Source organism: Mya arenaria, chromosome 5, assembly GCF_026914265.1.
Source record: "Mya arenaria isolate MELC-2E11 chromosome 5, ASM2691426v1".
Lineage (NCBI taxonomy): Eukaryota > Metazoa > Mollusca > Bivalvia > Myida > Myidae > Mya > Mya arenaria.
In genome coordinates, this window is record NC_069126.1 from 25,688,577 (window position 1) to 25,713,689 (window position 25,113).

General features: G+C 36.2%; 2 protein-coding genes across 5 annotated transcripts in view; both read right to left on the reverse strand.

The window, feature by feature from the left end:
* Positions 1–25,113, reverse strand: part of LOC128234564 (semaphorin-5A-like) — an 83,693-nt gene that overhangs the window by 46,520 nt on the left and 12,060 nt on the right. For 2 of the 4 annotated variants that reach the window (XM_052948852.1, XM_052948854.1), the window contains exon 3: positions 23,577–23,645. The exons of the other annotated variants lie outside the window; for them this stretch is intronic. The gene's annotated coding sequence lies outside the window, so the exon portion shown is untranslated. The remainder of the gene's footprint in view (positions 1–23,576; positions 23,646–25,113) is intronic. 4 annotated transcript variants of the gene reach the window in all.
* LOC128235578 (uncharacterized) overlaps positions 1–25,113 on the reverse strand; it is a 58,892-nt gene that overhangs the window by 4,173 nt on the left and 29,606 nt on the right. The window contains exon 3 of the mRNA XM_052950390.1: positions 2,880–2,940. Coding sequence (XP_052806350.1) covers positions 2,880–2,940 — 61 coding nt within the window. The remainder of the gene's footprint in view (positions 1–2,879; positions 2,941–25,113) is intronic.

The window sequence follows — 25,113 nt, forward strand, 5'->3', positions numbered from 1 at the left end:
TCATAATGTTCCATAGATGATGGACATAATATATTCTGAAGAGAAAGTCAAGTCATGTAAACATTACTTTATTTGAAACATCCATCAAATGTTGACATTCAATTATTTACTAAAGAGGCAGGACAAAAAAGCCCTTAAGGCCTAAAATATGATTTATAAATGTTTATGACAGTCTGGGATACACATATGCACTGAGGTCCTGCTTGTAATGCTACCGTTCTCTGTACTCTGTATGACATTTATTTGTGTGGTCGATGATTAAAAAGAACTTAAACATATTAAACAGAATTTAACTTTGAATTTCATTCATAAAAAAGCCATTTTCTTCAATGGACTTTTATCCAGGAGCCACTATGTCTCCACTGAACGAGCACCTTTACTTGTATTTTTTACTGATTCCTTTCACAATCCACCACCAGTTATCTAGCTTACCTTTTTAAGTTGATTTATAAAAGATAAGAGGTAATATCAGAGACATATATGATTTTTATTACACCCTGACCAGACTTTTTGGCTAATATATGGGAATTATATTCTTGTCCAATAAAACATTCACAATATTCCTTCATGAATGTCTCATTAATATAGCTTCCTAAAAAATTGATTATATTGAAATATTGTAAAATATCAACAACAATTATTCCTGACATTTTATTAAGATTATACACAAGATTTTTTGACTTCCAAAGAATTGTACTCAGAAATTAATAGTGATATGAAGAATAATTCTCCCAAGAAACAACATAGCAGTGTGGCACTGATGGTTCCCAAGAAACTACAAAGCAAGTTTGGCACTGATGCTTTCCCAAGAAACTACATAGCAGTTTGGAACTGATGCTTCCCAAGAAACTACATAGCAGTTTGACTCTGATGCCAATCCAAAGAAACTACATAGCAGTTTGGCACTGATGGTTACCAAAAAACTACATAGCAGTTTGGCACTGATGGTTACCAAGAAACTACATAGCAGTTTGGCTCTGATGGTTACCAAGAAACTACATAGCAGTTTGGCACTGATGGTTACCAATAGTCTACATAGCAGTTTGACTCTGATGCTAATCCCAAGAAACTACATAGCAGTTTGGCACTGATGGTTACCAAGAAACTACATAGCAGTTTGGCACTGATGGTTACCAATAAACTACATAGCAGTTTGACTCTGATGCTAATCCCAAGAAATTACATAGCATTTGGCACTGATGCTTCATAAGAAACTACATAGCAGTTTGGCACTGATGCAAATATGCCAATGCTCTAATGCCAGATTGTTTTTTTTAAATACAATCTATCCCTAGAGAGCAGCAATTTTCCCCATTTACCCTGACCCTTATATTGCCTACAGCCTGCACATATCACTCTTCTCTAGCTTTAAACTCCTCAAGTGTAGGTACTTGAAGTCCATTGACCATTCTTGACAAGGTCTTAACTATGTACTGTGAGGTCATCCCAGGTCAACAAATGTCTGGAAACTCTCAGACAAGGTGATCATTTCTGTTATCCCAATAATAAAAGCACTAGACCATCTGTATGTAATGCCTGCCATAATTGCTGTTTGAACACTCTGTGTCAGGTCCATTAATTGCCAATAATCTCACCATAACTTCTGGCTTCCTGGCCAAGGCTGGTGCCAAGTCTATAGGTTAAGGTAGAGTAACCTCAATAAGTAGACATATCCACACCAAGTGTGAAAAAAATTGTGATCATGTTCTGTTTATGCCTTAACTTGTTGAAGACATGGCACTTATTCAAAAGTCCTGCAAGTTTTCAGAACACCTCAGTTATTGTGAATTTAATTTCTACTAGCATTCATTTTCCATCACCCTCTCTAGATCTTAAATCCATTCCTATAAGAAGACTGTGCAAATTTGGTCAAGAACCTGAATTAAACAGCATTTATAGAGGTCAAGACAATGTCCATTGACAGTTACACATGTAGTACAGGTCTGTCAGGCATGTATCCTCTGTGCTAATGATGTAGAAAATGAATGCCATTCACTCCATATTATGACAAGTTGACAGTGACACAAATGACCGTAAATACAGCTACATTTCACCTGGACTTGGAGTACGGGCTATAAATCAACTTATTTGAGCATTATAGCAAAAGAAATTGACAAATTGATTATCAGTTTTGCAAGAACATTTATTATATATGAATTTCAATGAGATTGTTTTGTTTTGACTGATGCCAGATAAGCAATAGATTAAACGCAAAATGGCTGAATTTGCTCATGAAAACTCAACTTTAGTACAATCATGCAAATAAGGACAATTCCCAGCACTTACAGGGCCATTATGTAACCACCAAATACTCCTAAATTACAAGGAAGTCCATTTTTATCTGCAATTTCTCACACAGAATTGGCACAATTTCCTGTTGGGTAAATTTGGCTGGTGATCAAGCCATAAAAAAAACACAGTTCAATTCTTTTGGATTGAGCTAATATCTGTTAACATTTCCAAGAAAATATTTTTTATAATGTCATGAAACGTATTGCCACTGGCTTTGTGAAAAATCTTTAATGCCAGCCATTTCACACTTTTGTTCAAAATAATGGACATTTGTAATTGTGGGCATCATGGGTAAACAGCCATTCTTTGGTTTATTTTGCACTAAAAACCAACAGCAACATAAACAGAGATTGGGGGTATAAAGAAAATTGCTGCTTAAAGGTTTGATCTAAAAAAAATTATGGTTTTCACGTTTGCGGTGAAATCAGAACAGAACTCAGATGGCATCACATTTAGAAAGTTACTCATGTGCCCAAAGGAATGGCACGTGAAATGTGCGGTGTTGCAGGTTCCGTGCAATAACACATGGAATATGTTAGCTTGTGTGTGGGCTGAGCAATAGAAGTATATTAATCTTAACATGTTACCCCAATAAATGTCTCTATCTGCAGAAACAAAATCTCCAAAGCCTTATGGGGCTGCCCCACCCTGAAAAATTATTGTTATTCTATAATAGTTAAATTATATAATAGAAAAATCTTTCAGAATTCATCCAAGTCAAAACATATTTCTAAGCAATTGTCTCGAAAATAACAAAAAATACTATGAATCATTAAGAAATAGTTTAATGTGACAGATAATTGATGTTTGTTTCAAACACAACCCATTACCATCTTGAAATGAACAGCCAAGCAACAGAAATGTTCAAGTTAAAACGAAATATTAGATACTAATCCTAGGGTTGTTGACAAAGTCATGAAACATTGCAGTGAGGTGATAAACTTCCATTGTTCGGAGGGCGGGTCAAGTAGGCACAAGTCTGGTCCTCAAATTAGGGCCTCATGACCCTTGATAAAGTCAAACTCCATTACTTTAACCAAGCCCCAGCAGAGACCTAACCAGGGAATGGTAAATATTAATTAAACAATACAGAAAACAACAAAACTGTTTGATACAATCAGAAGACAACATTTTAACAAACAGTTCTAGGGACAATTAGATGGTGAAGAGAATTCATTGAAGCCAATGAGCTGTATCATGGTAATTCAGCATTTTTAAGAGAATTGTTACTTATATTAATTTTATTGATTCAACAAACAGTTTCATTCCCATTTAGAAAAACACATAAATTTGTAAATAATGTTAAGAGCAACAAGCAACATAGTATGTGCTTATAAACAGGTGTAAAGTTTAACTTTCACAACATTGTTGACACAATAAATTAAATTTAACAATGTTTTTGTTTATTTTTGGTGATCTATTACAAATGTAAACACTCCACATAGAATGGAAACATAGGTCAGACCTACAGGTGGTTTGGGAGGTGAAATTTCACTCCAATGTAACATTATCTTGTAAATTATTTCACAATTTATTGCTAAATTGACAGAAATGATCGACCTCCAAATGAGCTATGAAAACCACAACACAAGGTTTTCAGACTTGGTAGCAAAGAGTACTAAAACATATGATGCATTTAAAATTGCACTTGTTTTTTTATGGTTTCACTGTCTCAGTCAGGATTTTAGGTTTGATTCTTCTTAAAACATGTCTGTGTATGGTCTTTGGCAATGTTTGTACTAAGTTTTTTTTCAAAATCTTGAACAGGATTTGAGTGATTTCCAAAATGTAAGTTTTTGCATGATGTAACAACTGCTGACAAGATTAAAACCAAAGCCTTAACAATACCTTGACATTTTTCTTCGAAAAAACAGATAATGATAAGTAAGTTCTGTTCACATTCATGACCAAAATTTGGCTGGAGCCCAGGGTCCCACAGAGAAAACACATCTTTCACAGCCTTAGTAGCAGTTATGTTTTGTGAAGATTTTATCATATTTTATTGGTAAAATGAAAATGTGAAAACACTTGTGAACTTTGGCACCTTGGTGAATGTAGGCTAAAAAACATTAATTTTATAGCACCTCAGCTTGATCACGTTTACATTTTACTTGAATTAAAACTAAAAAAAGGAAGTCTTTAATTCGATTGGGACACATAGCTGATGTCTCCTGTTTGAGACCAGATAGCACTATGACATGAAAAGTGAAGAAGTCGCGCTACTATTTCAATGATCTGGAATTTCCTATCATTGTCATAACAATGTCTTGTGATGTCTAAACGTTGTCTGGACGGTGTCCTGTGGAATGGGTATGATCTGGAAAAATATTTCATTGCCATTTCTTGCCGATTGAGGTCAGATATTGCCGATGTCTTCTGTCAGTGTCGGATCACTGTCTGATCTCTGTCGGCATCGGGGAAATTCAGGACGCTGTGGGAACAGATTTGGTTGTTTTTACTATGTGAAAGATACAATTCAGATTGAGAATGGGATGCCCTTGGACAAATCACTGTCTCATAGAATGGCTTATCAGATATCATCTACATGGTTCAACTCTCAGAGTGTTACATTAATTCAACCTTAAGTATTACTACAAAGTTCTTGTGACAATGAGAAAAGCCTGTAGTAATGTTTTCTAAAGTCAATGACTCCTTAATATTGACATCAATGTGCTACAAGGCAAATTAATTCCCTCCCTTTTCTCTGATCAAACATTTGAGGATAAAGGCTTGTACTGAATTTCAACAAAAATCCAATTAATTTTAAAAGATCTTGAAGCAATAAAAAACAACAAAGCCTCAAATAGTTTACTTAAATAAAAAACGTAGAAAACAAAACACCAAGTGTCTACATCTTGTACGCGAAATGGGATACTTATGGACGTGGAGACAACAAAAATAATTGGAAGATTCGATGAACATTTAATGGGCCAAACCCAGTGTAAACCAAAACCAAAATTGGCTAATAAAGTATTATGACCTTCCACCAAGACAAGTAGAGCCAATTTTCCGCCTGGTGTTTAAATTGATTGGATTACCAGCAAGAAACACTACACTTAAAGGCAGTTGATATAAATTCTTGACTATAAAGGTTCACCTTGTGGGTTCATTATGCCAAGCCCAACATCAAACTAGCTGTCAACAGGAAAATGAGTGGTTTTGCATATCTGTAAATGGCGTGACAAAAAGATGTAGTCACTGTAGACATTTTGACTTAAAGCAGCAATCTGACAAATGACCATTACAAAATATCACACATGGGAACATAATTGACTGTAAACATGAAGTCAACCCAGCATCATCATATATTTTCTACATCATTAGGTTGTATGACAGGACACTAATGTTACACATAATTTACATCATAACCTAAATCAAGAGGAACAATTTACAAAATACTGTAAATCACTGTGTATAGGACCCTAGCAAAAATAAAGACATATATAGTCAAAAATATATGAGAAAAATCGAGTTGAAAAAAACTTAAAACCTCTATAAATACTATAAATAGGACCCAGTGAAAAAAATCGACAAGTACCAAAATCACAGCGCACAGTGATGCCACAGTATGCATGCTTATTTGTTATTTTTTTAATAGTACTGATCGCTATTTAGTCAGTATATCATATTTTTGACTCTATACAAGACTGATATTGTTTAATTGGGAAAATGGTTGTAATTAAGCGTGCAAGGTTCTCAAAGACACGAACCCTACCCATTGAATAGGACTTTTATGGTACTGCAAACTGATGCCTTGATAATCAAGCTTAAATAAATAAGTACAAACCTATAATTTCTATGATTTAAACTGTTGTATACAGCTTGTATACATTTATAGAAACTGCAAAATGGAAGTTTGAAATTTTTCGGACAGAAATCCTTTGTCTTTAATTGCGTTGCACAGATTATGATATCACAAAATGTATCTCCCTTTTCTGTTTTGCACTGCCAGATTTTTGATGATGCAAAACGCACAGGTGTAGATACTTTTTCAAACATTTGCATAAACGTGTCAGTCGATAAAGATTTATCATGCTCTTATCTGGCAAACTTTCTTTGCAGAGTGCTAAATGTGTTAAATATTTGCAACCTCAGTGCCCCCACTCCAAATGATGATGGCCTGCAATACAGTTTGCATTTGTCTTAATTCCAATGGCTTTAAAAGGCGCATGCAGTGTCTATTCTTCCAGAGATGAAAGTATGGGTGTAATGCAGATAAAGCCCATCACATAATATCGCAATCACCTGGTATTTGCCAAATCAATAGTTATATTCTTTCCTAAAACATTAAGATTTTGTCAACTTTGCAATACAACACTGTAAAACACAACAGGGTTGAAGGAACACAACGGGGTAGAAGAAACACAAAAGGATAGAAGAAACACAACAGGTTAGAAGGAACAGAATGGGTTTAAAATAGAAGAAACACAATATTTTAGAAGGAACAAAATAGGGTAGAAGGAACACGCTGGGTTAGAAGAAACACAACAGGGCAGAAGGAACACAACAGGGTAGAAGGAACACAAAGGGTTAGACGGAACACAACATGGTTGAAGGAACACAACAGGGTAGAAGGAACACAATAGGTTAGACGGGACACAACAGGGTAGAAGGAACACGACAGGTAATAAGGAACACAAGCAGGTAGAAGGAAAACAACAGGTTAGAAGAAACACAACAGGGTAGAAGGAACAAGATGGGTTAGAAGGAACACGATGGGTTAGAAGGGACATGACAGGTTAGAAGGAACACAAGCGGGTAGAAGGAACACAACAGGGTAGAAGGAACACAACAGGTAAGAAGGAACACAACAGGGTAGAAGGAACACAATGGATTAGAAGGAACAAAACAGGATAGAAGGAACACAACAGGTTAGAAGGAACAAAATGGGTTAGAAGGAACACAACAGGGTAGAAGGAACGCAACAGGTTAGAAGGAACACAAGCGGGTAAAAGAAACACAATGGGTTAGAAGGAACACAACAGGGTAGAAGGAACACGACAGGGTAGAAGGAACACGATGAGTTAGAAGCAAACATAACAGGGTACAAGGAATGCAGTAGGATAGAATGATCACAGCCAGGTAGAAGATTCATAAAGGGTTAGAAAGAACAAGTAGAAAGATCACAGCAATGTAGAATGATAACAACGGGGTAGAAGGAACACAACAAGGTAGAAGGAATGCAACAAGTTAGAACAATCATGATCTACAACTTAAAGGCTTTTAAATTAGCACCATTATAGTCTCTATGAGTTCGGATTTTACAGAGATATGTTTTAAAAAGATAGTTTCAAAATTGTTAGATGAGTTATCCTCAAAATTACTTTTCAATAAAAAATATTGTGTCATAAGTTTCGTATAATAAGTAAATAGATTAAAGAAAACTCATTAAACCAGTGAAACTACCTGTGCAACATACTTATTTTCTAAATGAATCCTTGCAGAAATAATTTTAATAGCAATCTCTTGCAGCCCATGTGCACACCTGATGCAAATTCAATAAACCCGGTAGATTGTTTTCAAACTGTATACTCACCCCCACACAAGGTCTGATTGCAAATATTTCAAGCCTTTATGTTTAAAGGCCTTACAATGCAAATTCCATAACCGGAAATCATACAGTCATCATGACTCATTTTACAAAAAAGCTGCAGATGCAATGCCCATTTGGGGACTGATATTCCCTGTTTCTCATAAAAAGTATTCAAGGGGTTTCAAAGGGTTTCCTAGGCAGTATTCATTACTAACCAGGGTGGTATGCCCTAAGAAGAAACTTTCCAGTACCCAGACTCTCAAATTTATCTAAAGAACATTTGGAAACTTGTTTATGGATGCACCTACAAGGACAACAAGAGCACTAGGGTGCAAACACTAATGCTTGTCAGTGTCTCAGCATGCAGACAATGTATTTTCGGAAACTCTTCTGAAACTGAAGGTTGATACAGGCCAGAACTTAAAAATTGTGGTTTGTGAGATAAATCAAAGTTGACCTGTAATTTATGGTGTTAAACAGGTGTACAAAAGTTACTTAAACCTTTCTTTCCTTTCATGATGTATTGTTTGGTCAAAACCAACCTACCAAGTGACCTACAAGCTCACTTCACCCCCCCCCCCCCCACCCCCCACCTTACTTTGATTCAAAATGTATTTTAAAATGTTTGTCAAACAAGAGGGCCATGGTGGCCCTAAATCGCTCACCTGAGTTAAAGAGTTTAACCTTTGTAATCAATATAGCTTGATATTTGTTCTAAAAGAATATTGAAAAACATACTGGTCAAACATGTTGCCTGGATAATCACTGACAGGACTTGTCAGAGTTCCCTGCACACTGCACTTGTCACAGTTTCCTGCACAATGACAGGACTTGTCGATTGACTGAACACTGACAGGATTTTGTATAGTTGCCTGCACACTGACAGGACTTGATGATTGACTGCACACTGACAGGACTTTGTTCAGTTGCCTGCACACTGACAGGACTTGATAATTGACTGCACACTGACAGCACTTGGTACAGATACCTGCACACTGACAGGACTTTTTTCAGTTGCCTGCACACTGACAGGACTTGTTCAGTTGCCTGCACACTGACAGGACTTCATTCAATTGCCTGCAAACTGACAAAACTATGTTCAATTGCTTGCACACTAAAATAACTTTTAGTGTAGATACACAAACAACAAACATTGCACCATCCAATATTATCTACATCATTTGTTCCTGTGTAAGGCTTATTCACTATCCACACAGAAGATAAGATTTGTTGTTTTGAATAATCTACATGAAGTTTACAATAATATACATGAAGTTCAATGGAAAAGTCTGATTATTAAATTTATCATGAAGTAAAAATGAAATTTCTTATATGGAATAGAGTGTATAATAATTATTTTAATCTATAATCCTGAAAAAACAACAATAATTACCTTATAAGTGACTATGTTGAAGACTTAATAGACTTTAAAATCTATTCCCTTGTTACTAAAAATAGAAAGTAGAGGAATCTCCAACAGAAAGGGAGACCATATAGCTAGACTTGCTGCCCTTGTTTCAAGGGTAAACTTTACATAACTATCAAATTTTAACAAAATGTATTTATAATGAAAACTGTGTTGAGTGAGGCCAGTTTTTCTTCAGGGGCATAATATAAATAAACATGGTAGGTAACCGATAGACAATGTAACACACCAAATATTTAAGCAATGGGCCAAATAGTATTTGCCAAAAAAAGTTTTGTAATTTTGTTCTTTAGGTTGCCATGGCAACCAGAGTTCTGCATGGAATTCATTTCTTTGAACAATTTTGAAAAAGCACCAACCAAGGATCATTCCTATGAAGTTTCATCAAAATTGTCCAAGGGGTTTAGGAGAAGAAGATGATTAAAACCTATTGTTGACATTTTACTTTAAGTTGACATGGCAACCAGAGTTCTGCATGGAATTAATTTCTTTGAACAAATTTGAAAAAGCACCAACCAAGGATCATTCCTATCAGGTTTCATCAAAATTGTCCAAGCGGTTTAGGAGAAGATGATTATAACCTAGTGTTGACATTTCCTTTAGGTTGCCATGGCAACCAGAGTTCTGCATGGAATTCATTTCTTTGAACAATTTTGAAAAAGCACCAACCAAGGATCATTCCTATGAAGTTTCATCAAATTTGTCCAAGGGTTTAGGAGAAGATGATGATTATAACCAATTCTTGACATGTTCCTTTAGGTTGCCATGGCAACCAGAGTTCTGCATGGAATTCATTTCTTTGAACAATTTTGAAAAAGCACCAACCAAGGATCATTCTTATGAAGTTTCATCAAAATTGTCCAACCGGTTTAGGAGAAGATTATTATAACCAATTGTTGACATTTTCCTTTAGGTTTCTATGGCAACCAGAGTTCTGCATGGAATTAATTTCTTTGAACAATTTTGAAAAAGCACCAACCAAGGATCATTCGTATGAAGTTTCATCAAAATTGTCTAAGCGGTTTAGGAGAAGAAGATGATTATAGCCAATTGTTGACGCCGAACGACGGACGGCAAACGACGGATGACAGACGCCTGACATAACCCGATCACAATAGCTCACCTTGAGCACTTTGTGCTCAGGTGAGCTAAAAAGTAGCTGTTTATTTATTTTTAGTCTGTAATCGTTTTCAACAAATTAAAATGTCTTAATATTTGCACAATTTGGCAACATAATTGCTGGTTTTGAAGGATACGAGCCAGGGTTCTTTTCATTTAAATTACTCCATAAATACTTTAATTGCTCAATTAAACAATGAGATATGACTTACATGTTTAAATATATCACCATTACTCAATGCATACACACTTTTAAAGGAATCATTACAGTTACAACTAATGTACATAATATTTAACAATAAAAGATAAGAAAAAGCCACATACATTTATGTCAGATATTGAGTTGAGAGAGAGACAGGGTAAGAGGGTCTGGAGAGACAGGGTATTGAGGTCAGGGCAGATTGGGATTTGTGGAGATTGGGTAAAGGGAAATTGGGTACCAGGGTATATTGAGGTAAATGAGCCAGAGGAGACATGGTCAGGGGGGTCAGTGCAGATTGAGGTAAGGGGGAGATTGAGGTAAAGGGGTGAGCAAGGTAAGGGGGTCAGGAGAGATAGGGTAAGAAGATCAGGGCAATTTGAGAATACATGGAGATTGGGTAATGGGGAGATTCGGTGAGGGAGAGATTGGGTAAAGGGGGAGATTGAGTAATGGGGAGATTGGGTTATGGGGAGATTGGGTAAAGGGGGAGATTGGGTAATGGAGAGATTGGGTAATGGGGAGATTAGGTAAAGGGGGTAATTGGATTTTGGGGAGACTGGGTAATGGTGAGATTAGGTAAAGGGGAAGTTTGGGTAACAGGGAGATAGGGTAATGGGGAGATATGGTTAGGGGGATATTTAGTAAGGAGGAGATTTAGGTTGAAGGGGAGATCAAAATAAGGGGGTCAGGAGAGGCAGGTTAATTGGGTCAGAGGAGATTGAGGTAAAGGATATTGAGAAAGGGGGAAATTGAGGTTAGGGGTCATGGGAGGGTAAGGGGTCAGGGTGTTAGAGAAATTGAGGTAAGAGGAGATTAGGTAAGGCGGTAATGGGGTCATGGGAAAAACGTTAAGGTTAATAAAGGGGTTTAGGGGTGACTGTGATAAGTGGGGGATCAGGTAAAGGGGTGGGGGAGATTCCGTATGAATAAAAAGGGGAGGGAAATTCGTAATATGGAGATAGTGGGGAGATTAGGGGGCCATGACAAATTGATAAAAAAGAGGGTCAAGAGATTGTGGTAAGGTGTCAGGAGAGATTGAGGTAAGGTGTCAGGGGAGAATGAGGTAAGGTGTCAGGGGAGAATGGGGTAAGGTGTCAGGGGAGATAAGGTAAGGTGTCGGAAGAGATTGAGGTAAATGGGTCAGGGGAGATTTAGGTAAGGTGTCAGGAGAGATTGAGGTATACTGTCAGGAGAGATTGAGGTAAGGTGTCAGGGGAGATTGGAGTAAGGTGTCTGGGGAGATTGGGATAAAGTGTAAAGGGAGATTGAGGTAAGGTGTAAGGGGAGGTTGAGGTAAGGTGTCAGCGGAGATTGTGGTAAGGTGTCAGGGGAAATTGTGGTAAGGTGTCAGTGGAGATTGAGGTAAGGTGTCAGGAGTTGAGTTAAAGTTTCAGGGGTGATTGAGGTAAGTGTGTCAGGGGAGATTGAGGTAAGGTGTCAGGAGAGACTGAGGAAAGTGGGTCAGAGGAGATTGAGGTAAGGTGTCAGGGGAGATTGAGGGAAGTGGGTCAGGGGAAGTTGAGGTAAGGTGTCAGGGGAGATAGGGGTAAGGTGTCTGGGGAGATTGAGGTAAGGTGTCAGGGGAGATTGAGGTAAGGGTTCAGGGGAGATTAAGGTTAGTGGGTCAGCGGAGATTGCGGAAAGGTGTCAGGGGAGATAGGGTAAGGTGTCTGGGGAGATTGAGGTAAGGTGTCAGGGGAGATTGAGGTTAGTGGCTCAGGGGAGGTTGAGGTAAGGTGTCAGGGGAGATTGAGGTAAGGTGTCAGGAGAGACTGAGGGAAGTGGGTCAGGGGTGATTGAGGTAAGGTGTCAGGGGAGATTGAGGGAAGTGGGTCGGGGAGGTTGAGGTAAGGTGTCAGGAGAGATTGAGGCAAGGTGTCAGGAGTGATTGAGGTAAGTTGTCAGGAGAGACTGAGGTAAGGTGTCAGGGGAGATAGGGTAAGGTGTCTGGGGAGATTGAGGTAAGGTGTCAGGGGAGGTTGAGGTAAGGTGTCAGGAGAGATTGAGGTAAGTGGGTCAGGGGAGATTGAGGTAAGGTGTCAGGGGAGATTGGGGTTTAGTGTTAGGTGAGATAAGGTATCAGATAGTAAGGTTAGTTGAGGTGGGGGGATGTATAACTTTTTTCAGTGAATTCACTGTGTTGTTTTTTCATAAATAATATAACCCTCCAATGTCAAGCATGGGTGAGTTCTCCAATGTCAAGCACAGGTGATTTAACAAGGTGTATCAAATTAAATATGGTCATAAGAAGAACACATGTAATTATCTGTACACTGAACAGGGTGTAAACTGTTGTGAAGACAATTTTCAAGTATCATCGAATTTCCTTAGGTAATTTAAGGATAAAATACTACTTTTATTCACAATGTAAGAAAATGCTAGAAATGGTGTGTACCAAATGGCTGATATGTTTCAGAAAGATTGACAGGAATTTAAAAGGTGTACATTACGCACTGTGCAGAACAACCCTTTTGTTTAAGACATGTTCACAATGCAACCCCTAATTAGAAATATCTATACATGACCTAAACATTGCCAAAATGCTGAATCATGATAATTAACTACAGATAAACATAATGTTTCAATGTTGCAGTGTGAAAACCGAAGACATGTGGATTTGCATCTAAAAAGTATGTTAATATTTAAGCCACATGGTAAAAGATGAATTCAAAATTTTAGCGATTATTAACTTTATTTTACATTGAAGTACACTAAATACTATCTTGCTCCACCCAGTTTGGTTTCAGAACAGGCTTTTCCAAATTATTATTAAGCACTTGATATCATAGAACAAGAAGGACAAAAATGTTACCTGTTTGAACAAGATTTTGGACGCATATAAGCCCTTCCAATTTGTCTCACATCCATTGCGACCTAGCTAGCTAGCTAGCTATGTCTCTGGTTCTTAAACTGATTTTTGCCAACCTGTTTGTTGTACCAAAATTACTTTAAAGGGGCTTGACACCAGATGCTACAATTGCAAGGAAAAAAAATACATCAAATTGACAATGTTGTGTGCATTGACTCTTATTGAATCTATTACATCTTTTGCAGTTGTTCCTCAATTTTCCAATTCAAAATTTACTTGAGTTGTCAACTTGACTGTTGCCTTTATTATTTTAACCATGTAAAGTGATGTATTATCAGCCTCCTACTAGCTTGCATTGACAATTCTAGGCTTGCTTTGAGGAAATATTGTATTTGCCATTTTTTGGACCATCTGGTATCTAGCCCCTTTAAAATTAAACAATGTAAAGATTCTCAAGTGTGGTGCACATTGTTGAATAATTACCATGTAACATTGATATATTATTATTCACCGTCAGTTGTGAAACATATCTTCAAAGCATTCACAACTGCTTTCTCAAGGTTTTTGTTATGTAATTATTTAAATCTCAGATGGATAAGACATGATATAAATGCTGCTTCTAACAAAGTCAGTTGCCCAGAGCTGCCAATGACATAATGAGGTAAATATAACATTCTCAGCAAAATTGAAACACCAAGTCATAGTTTTTTGCTCTACTGATTTAAAACCATTTAATCAGCCAAGTGCCAAACTTTTGAGTACTTATTATGATAATGCAAGAAACATTAACTATTTAAACTATTGATTCATTTTGTAACTGAAAAACAAGAACACACATTACATGCCCAGATGCCAACCATTATAAGTCTGCAAACATTGTAGCCAGAGTGAAAGCACTTGCTCCTCATTGTAGCCAGAGTGATAGGACTTGCTCCTCATTGTAGGCAGAGTGACAGGACTTGCTCCTCATTGTAGCCAGAGTGAAAGCACTTGCTCCTCATTGTAGCCAGAGTGACAGGAATTGCTCCTCATTGTAGCCAGAGTGAAAGCACTTGCTCCTCATTGTAGCCAGAGTGACAGAACTTGCTCCTCATTGTACGCAGACTGACAGGACTTGCTTCTCATTGTAGCCAGAGTGACAGGACATGCTCCTCATTATAGCCAGAGGGACAGGACATGCTCCTCATTGTAGACAGAGTGACAGGACTTGCTCTTCATTGTAGCCAGAGTGACAGGACATGCTCCTAATTGTAGCCAGTGTGACAGGACATGCTCCTCATTGTAGCCAGAGTGACAGGACATGCTCCTCATTGTAGCCAGAGGGACAGGACATGCTCCTCATTGTAGCCAGAGTGACAGGACATGCTCCTCATTGTAGCCAGAGTGACAGGACATGCTCCTCATTGTAGCCAGAGGGACAGGACATGCTCCTCATTGTAGCCAGAGTGAAAGGACATGCTCCTCATTGTAGCCAGTGTGACAGGACATGCTCCTCATTGTAGCCAGAGTGACAGACCTTGGTCCTCATTATAGCTAGAGTGAAAGGACTTGCTCCTCATTGTAGCCAGAGTGACAGGACTTGCTCCTCATTGTAGCCAGAGTGACAGAACATGCTCCTCATTGTAGCCAGAGTGACCAGACATGCTCCTCATTATGGTCAGAGTGACAGGACATGCTCCTCATTGTAGCCAGATTGACAGGACATGCTCCTCATTGTAGCCAGAATGACAGGACATGCTCCTCATTGTAGCCTGAGTGAAAGGACATGCTCCTCATTGTAAGCCAGAGTGACAGGACTTGCTCCTCATTGTAAGCCAGAGTGACAGGACATGCTCCTCATTGTAAGCCAGAGTGACCAGACATGCTCCTCATGGTAGCCAGTGACAGGACTTGCTCCTTATTGTAGCCAGAGTGACAGGACATGCTCCTCATTGTAGCCAAAGTGACAGGACATGCTCCTCATTGCAGCCAGAGTGACAGGACATGCTCCCTCTTGTAGCCAGTGACGGGACTTGCTCCTCATTGTAGCCAGAGTGACAGGACATACTCCTCAATGTAGTCAGAGTGACAGGACATGCTCCTCATTGCAGCCAGAGTGACAGGGCATGCTCCCTCTTGAAGCCAGTGACAGGACTTGCTCCTCATTGTAGCCGGAGTGACAGGACATGCTCCTCATTGTAGCCAGAGTGACAAGACTTGCTCCTCATTGCAGCCAGAGTGACAGGACATGCTCCTCATTGTAACCAGAGTGACAGGACTTGCTACTCATTGTAGCCAGAGTGACAGGACTTGGTCCTCATTATAGCCAGAGTGACAGGACATGCTCCTCATTGTAGCCAGAGTGAAAGGACATACTCCCTATTGTAGCCAGTGACGGGACTTGCTCCTCATTGTAGCCAGAGTGACCGGACTTGGTCCTCATTGTAGCCAGAGTGACAGGACATGCTCCTCATTATAGCCAGAGTGACAGGACATGCTCCTCACTGTAGCCAGAGTGACAGGACATGCTCCTCATTGTAGCCAGAGTGACAAGACTTGCTCCTCATCATGTCATTGTGAACCAATTTTGGTATTTTAATTTACAGTTTCTGAGACATGTTTCAGTGCCTACTTAACTTCTACTTCATCTAAACAAGCTTAAAAGGATATAATATATATATATATATATATATATATATATATATATATATATATATATATATAAGCAGTTTCATGGATGGCTAATTGATAATCTAAACTTTCTGGTATTTATTTTTTAGTCCATATCTAGACAGTATCTTTTTAAGTTAATTTAAAATGTTGCAATGTCATCCCAAAATGAATAAATCATATCTTATGCGCTGATTACCTGTAAGTTTATAAAACAGTTCAATCCCATACAGGTGATAATGCCTTCAATCTTCCAGCCATTTATCACTGACAAATCTTGCCTATCTTCAAGATGTGCTTTAAAAAAAAATATATATGCCTCAACACTCAAAAGACTGTATTAGTTTTCTTTATAATGTAAGATAATTACTTATCTCTTCAAACGAGAAATGCGGATGCATTCTGTGCGTTATAATAATTACAGTCTTTTTCAAGTATTAGGTAAATAATAATCTCCTTGCTGTAAAATTAATTTCATACCCTACAAAAGGCTGAAGTAAATTAATTTTCTATCTTGTTATAACTTAAGAAAAAGGAATGATTAATGTTTGATAATAGCCAATCTCAGCACACAAGGCAATTTTTATAAATTTTCATTTAAATCATTCTGAAAAAACGCACTCTCTTTTGTCTGTCTGAAATAATGTACCCTCCTTTACCTGCCAGAAATAATGTATGCTCTTTAACCTATCTGAAATAATATACACTCTAATATCTGTCTGAAATAATGCACGCTCTTTCATCTGTCTTTGAACATGGCATGGCACTAAGCTGTTACTACATTTTCAATAGTATCTGAGGTATCCTGAGTGTGACCACTAAGAGAATAAATATGTATCAAGAGGGCCAAAAGGGCCCTATATCGCTCACCTGATTGGACAAAGAGTTCTGAAGACATTGATCGGACAACATGCAGGACGCCTCCCACCTGTACACCACAGGTGAGACTATTATATTTTTTAACTATCATGTTTTTCAAACATGCTGGTTCATAAAACATGAAAAATATTGTTTTGGTTTAAAATGTTACAAAGGGCCATCACTGTTACAAAATAAGTCGGAGTTATATAACTTGTCACAAATAGCACTTTGTTAATGTGAATGAGTTCATTAAGTTTGAAGTTGATTTCTTCAATGATTGTATGGTCACCTAAGAAACATTTCTGTAAAAAATATTTTTGAGATATAAGTAACCTTCGTGCAATACTTGTTGATACAAATGATATGGGGTCACCAGCCATCAAGATTTAACGTTACGCACTATAATGGCATTATACAATGACAAGCTAAATATTTCTACATCGGGTACCTACATTGTATTTCTTTATTGTTTTCATGAATGTACTTATTATTTTGTGTACTTCCTTGGGCAAATGCATTACTGCTGTACAACAAGCACAAAAAAGAATTCCCAAGTGTACATCATTTTCCTAAGTGTCTCTGACAGTAAACACAGTAGAAACCCCCAATTACAAAATATCCAGCAATTTTCCTGCAAGCCTACATTAGTTTTCACATTGTTAACATTTCACAGAAATGAAGCAGAAAATTGCCATGTGTAGTACAATGACCCCTCATTCTTACCATACATCTAACCTAACCATTCTCATTACTTTTCCTAATCTACTTCTTGTATTTGGTTACCTGAAATTACCCATTAAGCTTGGCCAACTTTGACGCAAAATGTCCTCAACAGACGTTTAAACCCTTACAGCAATATTTCACCTGCGCAATTACCCCTCAGCCACCTTCATCATATTTTGAAAATCCATCAGAAGATGCTTACTTAACCAGCACACCTGATAAAACTCCTTTTAGAGACAGAAAAGGTGCACCATAGTTTAACTGTCTATATATTGTGGTGGAACTTCAAGCCCTAAAATATTGAAACCATATCATAACAGGATGAAAATGTGTTGTAGTTGTAGCGGTTTTTGCATTTCATCCAAGTGGTTCTGTGGTCCAAGCCTCACCAGGGGCAATATAACAGCCCACTAAAATTCACATATAATACATGATGGTCAGACTTTAAAATTAATTTGTTTTCTTCACAATTGAGCTCAAAGGAAGTGTTATAAAACAAAGAAACATTTAATTTTAATGATTATACATGCCATATCTGGCAGACAGGTAGGTGCATAGAACAACTTGAAGATTGAACAATCCCAGAACAATCCTGAGCTTTACCTTTCAGCGCAAACGAATATCCTAGTGATGAACAATGCCTCTTATTCTCCTTGCCATATCGTAAAACGGCAAGTCTTTGATGCAAAAACAAATTTTATAGGTAATAATGTTTCTTGTACATCACAATTTATTATTCCAAACAATTTTGATGAGTTTCCAAGAACTGAAATACCTATTCTTCTCTAAAACACAGATACCTTCAGGTAATCAAAAATCAAGGTTTTCATTCAGGTAATTGGAAATTGGAGTTTTTCATTCAATAATATACTGCACTGTTCTCTGAATTTAATGCTAAAGATGCAACACATCCTTCATTAATTGGTAAATATTCTAAGCCCCTCAAGCATAGAGTATACCCTATCACCAAGATAACTTCTAAGGATTGCAATTATTCTATATACCGGAAGTAGAACAGAAATGCATGGTGATTTAGGACCTCTGAGATCAACAAAACTCATTTTCCTAAATTCATGTGTTAAAGGAGCTAAATGATTTCTTTACCATCATGGTGAAAGCTAGAATGAAAATAAACAAGAAATCTCTCTGTAAGTAATTAGGAAACATGTGCCAGGTAAAAAGCCCTTGGTGTTTGACCACTGTTTTGGTTATAAATGCCAATCCAACGTGTTTGTTGGTGAATCACCATAGTATATTTGGTAATCGACACTTATTTTTATTAAAGCATGATGATGCCAAAATGGATTTAGACTACAGAGCACTGTAAGCATATATACCAATGCTTGTCTTTTGCTGTCTCATTTCACCAAGGGACATAATTCAAATAATATACTTTCCTATTTTTTTATTGACAACACTGCCAACCAAACCAAAGCTATTCTCATTAATAATTTATCAAAATTATTTCCAAAAACAGTCAATTTAAACATAAATACATGTAGCTAGAAGCTCAGCTCAAGATACTCAGGGCCCATGTTATCAGAGCTTTAATTGCTGTAAATTGACCTTATAATGACTACATGTTGATAAAAAGATAACAGACACTTTGTTTTAGATTATCCAGCAATGATCGAAGTACTGGTTTCAGTCACAGGAACAAGAGACCATATATTACACATTTTGACAGTTTCACAGCCAATTAATGCTAAAATGATGCAAATAAATGAACCATCACCAGTGCATATGAATTGAAAGCATTGTCAGTTGTAAGAAATAGGCACATCTATTTCCTGCACTTTGCCTAGGCAAAAAAAAAAAAATACCTGTTTCCGGTAACCCGACCGACCCTTTTTTTTCCTGGCCGACCCTTATCTTTTTTTTAAACATAAAAAGAAAAAAAAAAAAAATTTTATCGTAAAAACACGGTCCAAACACGTGGTTGATCCCCGGAGACATATTTTACTGTGTTTTTAATGAAAATATTTTGAATTATAGTTCGCGGTGTTTTTTATCCATATCCATGTCCAAAATAAAACTTACTTTTTTTACTATTACGCTAAAATGCGTATATCATGCAGGCTTCTTACGATTAGGCTTTGCGAATTCATGCAGGCTAACTGCCAGGTTCCAATACACATTACATTAATCGTTATATTAATTTATCCGCAATTATCAATGGAAATCCAAACAAAAACCTGCGAAAGTTAATAACACATTTATTGGAATGTGTCGGCTGCAGATCAAACAGTACAATTTGTGACGTCAGAGCACGAGCAGTGATAAGATCAAAGGCGCGTGGCTATGGTGTGGTATCTAATTCGGTCAGTCGGATACCGTATGATCCCATTTGATTGCCAGGATTTCGCCTAGGCTGGTACGAAAATACCATACGATCGAAAAAAATAATAATCAAAAATAGTCGTCTGGGAATCTTAAAACACTGACCGAAATGTTTAAAATTCACTATAAATATGAATGAAACTTTGATTGTAGTAATGTACGAAAATAAGATACGTAAAATAAATCCATATCCACGTTTACTTGTTCTTTTATTAACCTACCTCCACTTGAAGGCCTTAGGTTTAAGGAGCTCACAGTTGACAAGAAAATCGGTGATTTTCCTCAAGCAAATTAAAAATTTAGTTGATAATTGATTGTTTGGCTAGAACATTACCACAGATTTGTTAAAATCGAAGTGCTGGAGTTTTCCTAAAAACCGATCACGACTTATAAATGAGTATTGTATACCAAAAAACACCAGATTTCATGGGCAAAGTTGGCGGGAAAATACGGTAGTCGAAGGTAAGGAAATGATTTCAGACATTAAACAATGCTGTTTTATCAGACTTTTTGTAAATTAGGAAACGCGTAGATATAACGTAATTGATCTGATGCAACAGAAAATTGCATGATATGGAAAGTGTAAAAAAAAAAAAAAAAAAAAAAAAATCCCGACCTTATTTTTTTTTGCCATGTTACCGGAAACACAGGTATTATTTTTTTTTGCCCTATAGATATTATTAGAACAGCATAATTGTAAGAAATGACACTGCATTTTGTGACAGTACTCAAGTACCAGGTTCAAACTAAATTTTGTCTTATGTTTAAGGATTGTTCGTGCTATTTGGGATTTTAAGTCAGTGTCTATTATAGCTTATAGTAACACAAATATAAGTATACTAAATTATGGAAACTTTGAGATCACAGTTTATATTGCTTCCATATTATTCAAGTCTGATTTCTCTCACATGTAGGAAATATGAGATGGGATTTGAGCCCAAGTCAGTGAAGCCAGTTACTGGTACAATCTCATACCTTCACCCAGGATAGAGATTTAAAATAACTCACACATGATCACACTGCCCTCTAATTAAAGGGGCAAAAATAGACTGTGGAACATGCATAACCATATAACTTGATTTCTTTATATATAACTGTCTCTATTTAAGAAGCACCATAACTGAGAACTATGTTTGTGGACCATCATTTTTTGTGCTCTGTGACTCTTTACATGTAAACTAGCAAATTGCAAATAGTCAGTAAATTCAGAATGTGTAATAAAAATTAAACATGATTACAAACAGGTAGAACATGCTAACACAGTCTAGACCCCCTCGTCTGGTTGTGATGTAATTATGTGAGTCGTTAACATAGAAAATGATAACGCACATTGTAAATGAAATAACATAGGAACTTTGCCAAGATGTAGTCAATTTTTTCAGCATTATCAATCAATCTGTCAAGTTTTTATGACAAAATACTCAAATTCACATGAGAAAGAATCTAAGCAGGCTTTTGCATTTTACTTTCTTTAAACTGTGAGACAATATTGCATTTTATAAATGATGGTTTAATTTTGTATTTTAACATTGTATTTTAATGTGTCAAATGCGCCTTTTCTTCTTCTTTTTTTTAAATTGGTCAGTTTTTAAGTGTTCTGCATTCACTTTTGCTTTAGCATACCCTTAAAGCTAAACAAATGTCTTGCTGAGTGATATTCAATGTATCTTTGAAAAAAAGTGTAGTTTATACATGTATACATGTTTTATATTTCATTGATGTTTTATATGCACAGTATGTAAGATTTAAACTGTGTACGTGTTTAATTAGAACTTTAAAACTTTGAGTGTATAAATTAACACATGCATTAATAGGAGTTTAAGAATTTAAAATGTCAAGTAAATGATATAAATTTTCAATGTTATTATGTTGTTCTCTGATTTTCACCCTTTAAGAGTATGTTTTGTGACTTTTTTTTTTTCTCTCGACCACTCGGTGGACATTTTTTCCAAGAATTCTTGTTAACCAAAAAATAAGAAAGGAGTGGCCTTAGCTGCATTATAAATCTTCACACAGTTGAAAAGACCAATTGATGATGCATTCCCTATAATAATAAAACTACTTTATCATATCTTACATCCTAAATTTTGATTAAAAACTGTTCCCTAGTGTTATGAAATCATAAACAGCAAAATGCTTGTTCAATGTTTTCTCACTTAGTGCTGAAAGGACCCAGGGCTTCATGATTTTTCATGAATTAGTAATTGCCCTAATTATATTATTAAACTTAATTTATCCCAGAAAACGATACTAATGAAAATGAAGAAGAAAGTAAAATTAATGAATTGTCTTTTAACATGATTACATTTGAGATTGTGTCAACTAACAGTAAAAGGAAATAATTATGTAAAATTAGAAAACATAATTGACTTTTGTAATCTAATTAACATATCATTCAATAAAAAGTTTAGCTGAAGGGGACTTGAATTTTGCATCTTTCTGTTCTAAAATTAACTGCAATATAATCTATTAATTACTAGAAATATAATCAAAATATCATAGTTGGTAATGCATCCTTCTATTTAAGAATTATTTGGAAAAAATATTTACCATAAATCAATTAACAGTAAAGAGATATACTTTATATCCCATCAATTACCACATTTGGAGATACATAATATAAACATTACAAATTCTATCTCTGGAATGTCAGTGTACGACTTAATAAACAAACATTTGGCTGAATTAAAATACTAGTTAAATATTAATCAAATATGAACCTCATCCTATAATACCAGCTGGTTTGTTCAATTATAATAAAATAAAATAAGCATGAAAACTGTTGAAATATTAATCCTATTGCAAATATATCCAAAGGCAATTGGGTCAGTGACTGGCATCATGATAAAGAACTGCAAATTTATGCTTCTAAATATTTATAATGCACTCACATCTCTATAAGCAGTGATACTCATTAGCCATAGATTGAAAATGCACTTTGACATGCGCCAAAACCCACAAATATATATATACATTATACATACTTTTCAAAGACAGCCAAATCCCATTCAATAACTTCTCTTTTCAGCTCTCAACATTCATTGATTGTTAATTGCACTGCATTCACCAATATATCAAATTCAAATATATTCTACACTCAATTTAATTCAATTACTGAAATGCAAAACCCATTTTTGTGAGACTGTTTCAAACGATATTCATGAAGATATCGGTCCCTGACATCGCCCACATGACACACACATGTTAATTCTGCATAGCTCCTTACACTGATGACAAGTTATGAATTGTGATTCACCTCATTAAGCTAATTAACCAGGTTAATCAGTAATCTGTTCCATTAAAACAAAAGGTTTAAGATGCATTTGACTGGTCATCTGCATGACGGTATTGTCTACGGGCATTCAGTTTACAAGACACTTGTTGATAATTTATGGCCGAGCTGTAAAAGCTCTTGTTTAGTTATAATAATGATATGACACTTACGATCTGTCTGTCTTTCATGAGAACTGCAAAAGTCTCAGTGCAAAGACAAAGTTATCAGAACAAACAAATATCTATATATTTAGTGCATTATTACCCAGTCTATTTGCATGGGCAGACAATCTCCCATTTACCAGCCTTTATAAAATTGTTCATTCAATAGTTTAACAGCAAAGTTTACCTGACATGAGCCAGACTTTATTTTATTGTCCATCTTCAGTTGTTCAGTCATGAAGTCTGAAGTTCAATCCTGTAATTAAGTGGAATTAATGTAGGTGCAGTGCATATCTTAAACTGAAAGAAGTTTTGGTTTTTTAGCTTTATTTAACCGAAACTTCTTTACAAAACTAAATTACACTGTAAACTTAATACAGGAATGAACTTGAGACTCCTTGCACCAGAATTAACTTTTCTCAAACATGATGCAAATCTCATATTGAGTTTGGAAAATGTTCCCATATTATAAGTAGCCACACCAACTTCCATAGTATTATAATATTTCTTATAACCCATTATTATAAAGGTTTAACACACAAACACCACTGATAATGCTGGTAACAATCATTGAAACTGACACAAGACCAGCCCCGAACAAACTAAAGCCAACAAACTAAAAGCGTATTTCAAACACCCAATTAATGCCAAGTTTGTCAGTGAGAAATCTCTTCAGACTTGCTTACATGCGTTTCTTTAAGTTTTTGACAATTATAAATGGCAGTAAGCTGTAATGAATTCACTGTGAAATTTTGTTGATTTCAATGATAAAAATTGTGCCAGGGTTTATAAAACTGCAGGCAACCTGTGCTGGTGTTTTATGTTGAAGACAAAAGAAAACAGAAAGAAAAAATCCTGGATAAATCCTTCACAGCAAGAGTTCAGATATCCAAAGTTATCAACATCTCATTCTTGGTGCTTAAAATTGTTATAAAACCTTAAATGGATTTAAAGGCATTTGAAAATATCTTCATTGAACAGCAGGACATGACATATGACAGGGCATTTACAGGAGTTTATGTTTACATGTTAGAATTATTCACTAATATATAGTCTGCACAATTTAATTAACATGAGAGTGAATAAATTCACTGTGAGAAATATGATCAAGTCTCATTATATGACATACATCTAATGTTGCATCCTTTTCCATCCATTGTTTTACAATGATTTTTTAGACTGAATCAAGTCACAGTCTTTGCCTTAAAAAAAATCAGCAGTTAATTGTCCTTTCAGGCAAGTAATTGAAGAAAATCACTTGCCCAAATACAGTTTTACTTGCCCAAAATAACCAATTCATGCGTAAATATCGGGCAACCACCTGGGAATTTTGACTTGTCTAAAACAGTATTTACTGTCCCGGACTTCGGCTTCGGATACAACAAAGACTGAAGTAAGCATTACTACACATTTATTACATTTCAAAATCCTTCTGCTGCATACAAGAAATGAAGCACAGTTGGTGTTTTAATTTGCAGGTTTTATTATTATTCTGTAAACCATTTACTAGTGGGAGGATGCACCTGTTACCATTCACAAAAACAATTATTCTGCACATTTTTAAACAATAAATATCTGCAGAACTGAACAATGTTATCTCTATAATAGATGGCCAAGCCTTGCCTGTGTTTCACAAACATGCTCTTGGCAATCATACAAACTGCAGCATAATGGGTTTTTTCCTATTATCTTCAAATCTGTCAAAATATTAGTATTTCTTCAAT